At 39.3% G+C, this 10,000-nt stretch overlaps 1 protein-coding gene across 1 annotated transcript in view; it reads left to right on the plus strand.

Moving 5' to 3' along the window:
• The first annotated feature begins 4,957 nt into the window (after nucleotides 1–4,957).
• The window catches only part of LOC143029061 (serine protease inhibitor 88Ea-like), a 6,197-nt gene continuing 1,154 nt past the window's right edge, over nucleotides 4,958–10,000 (plus strand). Inside the window, exons 1-2 of the mRNA XM_076191408.1 lie at nucleotides 4,958–5,320; nucleotides 8,815–9,188. Of these exons, the coding sequence (XP_076047523.1) occupies nucleotides 4,980–5,320; nucleotides 8,815–9,188 (715 nt within the window). The 5' untranslated portion in view covers nucleotides 4,958–4,979. The remainder of the gene's footprint in view (nucleotides 5,321–8,814; nucleotides 9,189–10,000) is intronic.

Genomic DNA, 10,000 nt, shown 5'->3' on the forward strand with positions numbered 1-10,000 from the left:
TTAGAAGACACAAGGATAACATTAAATACGATAATGGAAGATGGAGGAAGAATAGTTATAATGGGTGACTTTAATTTGTAAAGAAATCTGCTGGGAAGAGGTGACAGTGAAGGGTTGAGACGATCTATGGGGGAATGTACTACTTGATATGGTTATAGAACATACAATGACACAATGGATTCAAGAGAATACTAGGTATAGAAATGAGGAAGAGCCATCGAGACTGGACCTAATAATCACATCAGAACCTGAAATAGTGGACAAGATTGAATATAAGACACCAATAAGTAAAAGTGACCACATATTGGTTGAACTGGAACTAAATGAGGAAAAATACATGAAAAAACGAACAATATAGAAAGGGAAGATTGATGTATGGAAAAACAAATTTTGATAAAATAAGAGAATTCTTTCAGACTGGGAAAGAATACACAAGTAGAAGAGAAATGGAATATTTTGACAAAAATGATAAAGAAGGAATGGAAAAGCATGTCCCAAGACAAAAGCAGGAAAAAAAATATATATGAAGTGCTAGTACAACAAAATAGAGAAAACAAGAAACCCTTTCGCGCTGAGTTAGTTTATTTGTCCATATTCAACTATTTTCCATTCTCTCCTATCTTTTGCAATCTCTACTTTCATGTTCAATGGACAGTCCCCTTTTACTCAAGACCCTCTTTACTCAATTATTCATCTTAATATCGGTCTTCTCCTCCTGTAGTTCACTCCATCCACCTCTGCCTTCCATACTCTTTTTGCTCGTCTTTCCTCGGGTGTCCGAAACCATCCCAGCATTCCCTTATCTGCCCCTGCTGCCAGGTCACACTCCACCCCCACTCTTCACTACCTTCCTCACCAACTCATTTTTTACTCTGTCCATCCGTGTAACACCCACTATTTATGGTGATTTCTGATCAAGAAATAAGATATATGTTCAACCCCTCAGTATAATATGCATAAGAAAAAACAAGGTATCAGAATGACATCGTTAACATTCAAGTTCTACACAAAATAAACCTAGAACAAGAAGGCAAATATACCTTCAACTCATGCACATAACTTGTAACTAGTCAGTACAGTGTATTGTAGAATTAATATTAGATTTTCAAATTTGATATATGTACTCCTTACCATGCATATATTTTTCTTGCCCTTGCTGTTCGTCTTTGAATAATTGAGACCAAACAATGGCGGTCACCTATCCCAGCTTCGTGATTCCGTGACGTCACGGCACGGGAAGATCCGACTTCTTTTTCCCATCCGCACTTCCTCGTCATCCCTCTGACGTCATTCTTCCCGAAACTCATCAGTTTTCCTCCTACGAAATCCAGGAAACTGTGGACTCTCAGTGAAGCTCTCACAGTATCTTACGCGATACGGAGATTTTGCCAGTGATGGGGATGTGGGACACAGGACAGAGAAAATATTCTATGGTACATACCCGCTTCTCAGTTCTCATGTTCTCAGGTTCTTATTTTTTCCCGGTGTCACATATTGAGGGATTTATAGTGATTTCTGATAAAGAAATAAAATATATGCTCAACACTTCGGTACAACAAACAGCTAATCAGGTATAGCGTATTGCAGAGTTGACACTAAATGTTGAAATGATCTATCTACTCCCTACAATATAATTCTTGGTTCCCACTGGGGTAAGTTTACCCCCTGATTGAAAGTAGTCCCCACACTATCGTTGTACTACTTTTCCGTCCTTTAAAATGTGTAGGTAAGATCTTTTACCTCAAACCACTCGCTCTCTCCATTTCCACTCTAACATAGGCTCTACTACTCTCGTAAAAACTCTTGACTGCCTTTAACAGATTTCCCCAAATCCTCTATATTCAAAATGTTCCACAGTGTTTTCCTGTCTACCCTGTCATAAGCCTTTTCTACACCCATAAATGCCCAAAAAACATCTTTACCTTTTCCAAAGCTTTCTCACGTATCTGCCTTACCGAAAAAATCTGACCCATGTAACATTTACCTTTCCTAAACCCACGCTGTTCTTCATCAATTACTCCTTCCATTCCTCTCATAATCCTTTCAATCAAAACTCTCCCATAAGCCTTCCCAATTATACTAAACAAAATGAAATCTCTATAACTATTACTCTTACATTTGTCTTTTCCCTTGTAAAGCGGAACTATACAGGCACTCTTCCAGTCCTCTGTCACTCTACCCTCCCTTAGATACACATTAAACAACCTCAATAGCCAGTCCACTATTACTGCACCTCCCTTCGTCAGACACTCTGCATGACACCCATCTAATACCGGAGCTTTACCTATTCTCATCATTTTTAGAGCTACTTGCCCCACACTTTTTCTTATTTGTCTTCTATTTTCCTCTCCCATCACTCATTTTCTTAGTGCCTCCCACTACTACCACCAATCCCTCCCTATCCTCTTCCACATTCAACATCTCTTGAAAACACTTTGCCCATATTTCCCTTGCTGCCTCCTTTTACTTTAAGGTCTGTTCTTCCGCGCCTTTTACCTTTTCTTCTCTACTTGATTCATCTCCCTTAAATCTTTTGCTTTCCTTTCAAAACATCATTTTATTGTTTTCATAATTTTCTGTCGTATTCCTCCCCCGGTTTATACCTGCTCTCTTTTTTGCCTCCTTTATCTTTTGTTTTGCTTCTCTTCTTTTTTATTTATATTTCTCATATTTTTCTCTTATCCCTCTTTGTGACCAGTCCCTGAATGACCGTTTCCAATATTCTACTACCTTCTTCCCCTCAACATCCTACCACTCACTACCCTTCCTTCTATTCCCTCCTATCCTTCTCGTTCCACATACAATCTTTGCACACCTTGTCACTTCCTCCTTAAAACACCCCCGTTCCTCTTCTACACCAAGTTCCACTTTATCCTATATCACTTCCCAGGCTTTTCTCAGCTCCCCCTTGTACTCCTGCTCCTTTTCTTTCTTATTTAAACAGTTTGCTCTAAGCACTTCCCTACCTTCTGTCCTTTTTCCTCTTTCTCCATCCATCCTCCATTCTCAATTACCTTCCACCAAAAGATTATATGATATTCCTCCACTCTCTCCCCTCAGAACATGTACTGCACATTCAAAACTCTTCCTACCTTTCCCCCGGGTACCACTATATAGTCCACTTAAGCCCTATTTACCACCCTTCCATCTACCACCCTCTCCAATGTCTACTTATGCTTGACTTTTTTTTCCTAAACATTACGTTAACTATCACCAACTAGCTTTCTAGACACATCTCCACCATCAACTCTCCAATACGATTTTTTCGTGTTACTCCACACTTCCCAACCACTCCTATTGGTCCATCTCCTGCTCTAGCATTGAAATCTCCCAATACTACTACATTGACGTTTCATCCTACACCCTCTATGCATTCATTTAAGTCTATAAAAAAACTCCCTTTCAATTATACTCTTCTCACTACTAGGCCAATATGCCTTTAGAAAGACACACATCTCCCCTCCCAATTTCACCTTCATCCACATTAACCTTGAAGAAACCTCTTTCCACTCCACCATACACGTACCTATCTCTTCACTTAATAGTATAGCCACCCCTTCTCTCCCTCGACCTTTCTTCATTCCTTACACACAAAACAAATAACTCCTCAAAACAAGAAGGAAAAAAAATCATTACCTTCGTGTCTCACGGGATATCATTCTTTTACACCCTCATGACGTCATATGATGGGAAATTTGGCTTACGAAATCTATCCTCGTCTTTTTCCTTAATCTAGAGGACAACAAGAACAGGTGGGAAAACGGAACGAAGTATAAGTAGGGAGCTGCGGGTGTGTGCAGTTCAGAACGCAGTGTACACTACAGTGAACAGAGGGGAGTGTAGAATCCCACTGGTGTAGACTGAAAAATTAAGGTTAGTGTTTGAGCATGTCGAGGAACGCGATAACCGACTGGATAAGAGTACCACCGTCTGGAGCCGATAACCCAGAAGCAGATGGTCCAAATCTGATAGTCAGCGACGCGTGACAAGACAAAAGAGGGGGTTTACACGGTCTAAAGTGATGTATGAACGTGTGAACGGGGTATTTGGTTGTCGAACACGTTGGTTAAACCCCAAATACCCCGTTCACACGTTCACACACCACGTTAGAACATGCGGTCTTGAATCCTATGAGTTTCGACAAAGACTTTCATGCGTAGCCACCTCCCACAACAGATAAAGGCTAAAATAGTGAAAAAAACAAACAAAAAAATCGAGGGTGTATTTAGACCTAAGGAACAAAAAAGCCAATTGGTAGAGAAAAAGTATGGACAAACGCCTTGCTGGTACTCATTTTTTCTAGATCATTTATTGTATAATTGGAAATATTTTCTTGGAAGATCTAGACACAGATATGCCGTACTGTAAATACCCTCATGTGCCTGTTTGTTAGCACTGTCTAATTATCATTCCCTAGGTGCCGACCCTCCTCCACAATGCACATTCTAACCTATGGACCTTGTTCATCTCTTGTGTGTGAAAATAAGAAATAATGTGATATGTAATGGGAGACCTTAATGCCAACTTCAAAACTCTTATAGGAAAATCAAACTATAGTAGAGAAAGCCACAAGAGGTGTCTCTTTCACTGCGCAGGGTGGAGGGTCTAGGAGAGGCCATTGCGAATGCGGATGGCAATGAAAGAATCAAACAGCAGAAGGGAGTCGGGCTGGGGGGTAAGACCCTAGGAGAGCCACCGTGACATCACCTGTCGACAGACTGTTTTCATCCCACAGGCTTTGTAATTGGTGAAAACGTTTTTGCGAGAGTCGCGCAGTACTTGTTTAGAAGAAAAGTGACCAATTATGAAATCGATGTTGCTGACCTATGCAAAAACACTCTACTCCTGTAGAGCGTAGATCAGGTGAAAGAGTGACTTAAGAAAAGCCTTGATCAGCAGTAGGACGAAAGAAGAGGAGACTGATAATCATTTATCGTTACCTATTTTCTTTTTTTCTTTTTTCAGAAAACAGACGAGTCATGATGAAGAACTTGGCTCTCGTCCTCCTCCATCTAGTCATCTTCCTTATAGGGTCGTCCTCGAGTTACCCTTCAAAGCCATGCCCTCCAGACAATTTCGACAGAGTAAATGTGACCTTCGAAGACATCAGAAGGACCTCCAGTTTCGGTCTTGACCTCTTCAAGAAAATCAAGACTCGAGTCCCGGGGAAGAATATGTTCTTTTCCTCCTATAGTATTTGGAATGCCCTCGCCATCGCCTACTTCGGGGCTGAAGGAAAAACCTTGGATGAGCTGCAAAACGTCCTGAGACTCGGGAAAAAAGACAAAGGCTACAAGACTAAGAAACTCCTCTCGGCCGAGTAAGTGTGGTGATTTGTATGACTGTGTGGATGCAGTTACACATATACGTTTCAGGCTTGCAGCTACAAATACACGCACACACACACACACACGCACAAACACACACACACACACACACACACACACACACACACACACACACACACACACACACACACACACACACACACACACACACACACACACACACACACACACACACACACACACACACACACACACACACACACACACACACACACACACACACACACACACACACACACACACACATACACACACACACACATATAGAGGAATTTGTCCATTTGGAACTTGAACTGTTCTGGGCTAGGCTAAGGTTGATTTTATCCCGTAGATGGCGTGATAAGGCGTTGAAAAGGTGGGGATCTCCCTAACTGCAAACGCATATTATTTGAGTGTTTTTACCCTGGCGGGCGCTTGTGGTGTATCCTTTCTACGTCGCATAGTCGTCCCAGTCGTTGGTGGATGGTTGTGCGTATATTGATATCATCTGCTGTGTAGCCAATTGATATTCTGTACATGTAGATTATGGTATATTTTTCTCTCCGTTCTTCCAGAAAGAACAGTTGAAGGGCCTATAACCTGCCCCAATAATCAAGGTGGCACACGACAGATATTTTGTTTGTGAAAGACCACTGGATAACTTCAATTGAGTGTATCTCTCCGGCTTTCCATGGGATCTATAACTGGCAACAGTACTCTAATATCGGGAGTACCAACAGTCAGTAGAGTGTCAACATGGATAACTTGTCACGTGGTTTAAATGAACAGAGAATCCAACCAGCTTGGTTACGATTTTTTTGATTACATTGGTTGTATGTACTGCAAATGTACCGTCATAGGTTCGTGTCACGCCATGGCCTTTAAAATTGTCTTTCGTTTCTGTATTAGTGCCGTTCGTTGCCGTATATGCTCTAGTCAAGGTCTGAGTTATACGTGATTTGGTCGAATTTGTTGTTATATAAGCATAATTTATTTGTGCCCACGAATACAATATTGAGAAGTTATGTTGTAACTATCCAGCCTCCAATTCAGTTGACTCTGTTACAAGTACACGAGTATCGTCGACAGAAGAAGACACATCCGAATGTTTGACTTGTTCACTGATGTCCGTTATGTGAATGAGAAAAAGCAGAGGGTTCGAGTGTTGAGCCTTGTGGCACTCCACTGGTGATGAAGAGAGGGTCTAACGCCACACCGCCAGCTGTCACTTGTTGTTCACGGTCAGAGAGGTAGTTGTGTAGCCATACCCTTACTTTTCTCATTATTCCCATCTTTCGTACTTTGTTGAGGAGGATTCCGTGGTCTATTTTGTCAAGAGCTTTGAAAAGCTCGAGGTAAATGACGTCTATACTTTTGTCATCTTCTAAAGCTGTGAGGATTTTTTTTTTTTTCATTGTGTGCCAATAATTGTGTGAGGCAGGATTGGCCCGTAAGGAGAACATATTGGTCTCTATTCAATTTGCTTTTGTCTTTGAGGTATGCTGACATTTTTTTATCAGTATTTTCTCGAAGACTTTGTTGATATGGGACGTTAATGCAATTGGCTTGTAATGTTGTGCTTTAGCACTTGAAACTTCCATTAAAAACGGGTGTAATGTAATTTTTGCGTACTTTACATATGTTCAAAGAGTTTTTGTAGACTTTTTTTAGTGGGAGACTAAGCTCTTTAGCAAAAATATTTAAAGAGGATTGCTGGGAACTAGTCAGGGCCGGCTGCTGAATCGTTGCCAATTTCTTTGATTGAATTTTAAATGGCTGTCGGTATAAAGTTCGATAAAAAAAGAATTAAGCTTATAGTGGGATAGTCGTCTTGGCAGAAAAATTCTTTAGGCGAATGGATGATTTTGTTATAGTAAGGGACACTAAATATTCTTTCATAATGTGATTTCAGGACATTTGCTATCTCCTCGGGTTCTCTAGCAATGTGACCTTGTGAGTCTCTTAAATGTCCAATATCTGCTTGCACCTTTGACTTTGAGACAGTGTATTTAATGCGTGATATGACTTGTTCTTTATTTAGTATTAATTATTCTTTTTCCACTGACTCTTTGAGACTTTTATTATAATCTTGAGCACTCTATTTTCAATTTGATGTTTGGTTGACATATTGGAAGTGTTTCTCAATTCCTTTTGTAGAATGGTTCTTTTACGCATTAGTATATTGCGATCACGTGATATCTTCCTCTTTGGTGTTGATGTTGCTTTAATGTATGTATATATATATATATATATATATATATATATATACATATATATATATACATATATATATATATATATATATATATATATATATATATATATTCAATATGCAGAATCATTCAATAGTTCTTGCCAATCCAATCCATTGAAGTCACATTTCAAAATTTCCAAGCACAATGATTAATTAAAAAAATTCAGCGGATGGAATTAAGCGTTGTTTCCTGCATTGGGCCACTTGATGTTGGTTGTGTACCACAGGCTATATTTGTTGTTATGGTAATGATCTTGTGATCTGGCAGGTTCATTGTATCAACTGAATAGTCATGAATCAGTTCATCATTATCTGTCATGACAATGTCAAAGATGTTATTGCCCCTTGCAGGGGCCCTGATATACCGGTTCAGGGTGAATTCATTGGCGAGTTGTAGAAGGGCCTCAGCTTGTATCCGCATGGGAAACTGTAATGTTATAACACATTTGTAAATGTACACTCACAATCAGGGAAATAATATCAGAAGGAAAACTGTATATTTCGACTACTATCTGCTGAAGAGGACTACAGTTTTCTTCTACTTGTGATACTATTTCTCCGATACTGGGTTTAAATTGTATCTGCTTGTTTGATGAGCCGTCATTAATTACCAGTTCAGTAATGAGAAATCTAAATCTCCTATTAATATAATAGTGGGCGTTGAGACTGGGAAATTCTGCAGTATGTTCATAAGTTTCTTTATAAAATCCATGCACATATTTGATGGGCATTCTGGAGGTCTTTATATATATATATATATATATATATATATATATATATATATATATATATATATATATATATATATATATATATATATATATAATTCATATATAATATGTCAATATCTCTTATATACAGTACCTGGGTTCGGTTGGAGATTCTTGTATGTATGTTATGACACCACCATCTTTATTTTGGTCTGATCTGCCTGTTCTGAATAATGTGTAATTATACATTTTAATCTAAATATCTTACGTATATGATGACACATGTGATTCAGTTAGGGCGAGTATGAGGGCCTTCAGCGTCGTTCTCTTCGTTGAACATTCAGCAACCCATCACACCGCGAGCTTCTTCAGTGAATCTATTCTCAGCTGTCTTCCTTTCGTTTTTCTTTTATTAGTCAAACAATGCCTTCTAGCTTCCCATCGTCGTCTGAGTGTCTATATGCGTGTGTGTATTCCGAATACCCGCACAAGATACTTTTCTCACGTTGCTTTTTCCTTCCAGGCTCAGTAAGAATGTAGGAGTGGAGCTGGACGAGGTCAACCGAGCCTACATTGCGGACTCTCTGGTCCTTGAAAAGTGCTTCAGAAGCGGCGGCTTTTACGACGTCTACCAGGTCGACTTCTCCGACCCAGCGAAACTAGCTCGAGAGATCAACGGTCTCGTCAGCAACACAACCAGGGGCCTCATAACGGAAATTGTGAGACCAGAAATCCTAAGGGGAGCACCCTTCTTCCTGGCCAACGCCATCTACTTCAAGGGTTCTTGGCAAGAGCCTTTCTCCGAATATCTCACACAGCCTAGGGAATTCTTCTGCAGTCCTGGAGTGGCGTGTGGGGAAGTGCAGATGATGAATCAAGACTCATGGTACAACTACGGTAAGTTTGTAATCTTGTTTATTGCGGACAACACTGGAAAAAGGCACGAGTCAAACACACACGAGCCCCCCCATACATACATACATACATACATACATACATACATACATACATACATACATACATACATACATACATACATACATACATACATACATACATACATACATACATACATACATACATACATACATACATACATACATACATACATACATACATATATATATATATATATATATATATATATATATATATATATATATATATTGTAATGAAGTAGTGGCTTCTGTCTGTCTGTCTGTTTGTTTGTTCACGAACTCCTCCTAGGGTTTTGGAGATAGACCCCCATAACCATATATATTCTGATACCCTATCACTCCAGGTACTTGGATAACTGTATCTAATTTCCAAAAAATATAATTTTGGCTAGGGTCAGGGGTTAAAGGGGTATGGTGTGGTAACATGCCACTACTGTAGTGTCTCCTTAACACGATTGGGATTTTTGTGACAAAAATTACTATGATTAAACAAGCCATTGTATGTGTTCATCAACATTACTTATATTTGTGGAATTAATGTTGCCACAAAATATGATAGCCTTTGTAAGGAGAAAGCATGTAAATGTAAAATGATTGTATAATATTATCAAATGTTTAAGTATTGGTTACTTATATCTTACTTTTTCGCGGGCGGTAATATACTCAAGTTCAAAGATAATATAAGGTTTGTTCAATTCTTCTCTTACGGCCGAATATATTTCATTTCAAAGGGCGTCTCCCTCATCAAAATAATTTTTTTTCTTACTTTCT

Source organism: Oratosquilla oratoria, chromosome 10 (genome assembly GCF_046742065.1).
Source record: "Oratosquilla oratoria isolate Oo_2021 chromosome 10, ASM4674206v1, whole genome shotgun sequence".
Classification (NCBI taxonomy): Eukaryota; Metazoa; Arthropoda; class Malacostraca; order Stomatopoda; family Squillidae; genus Oratosquilla; species Oratosquilla oratoria.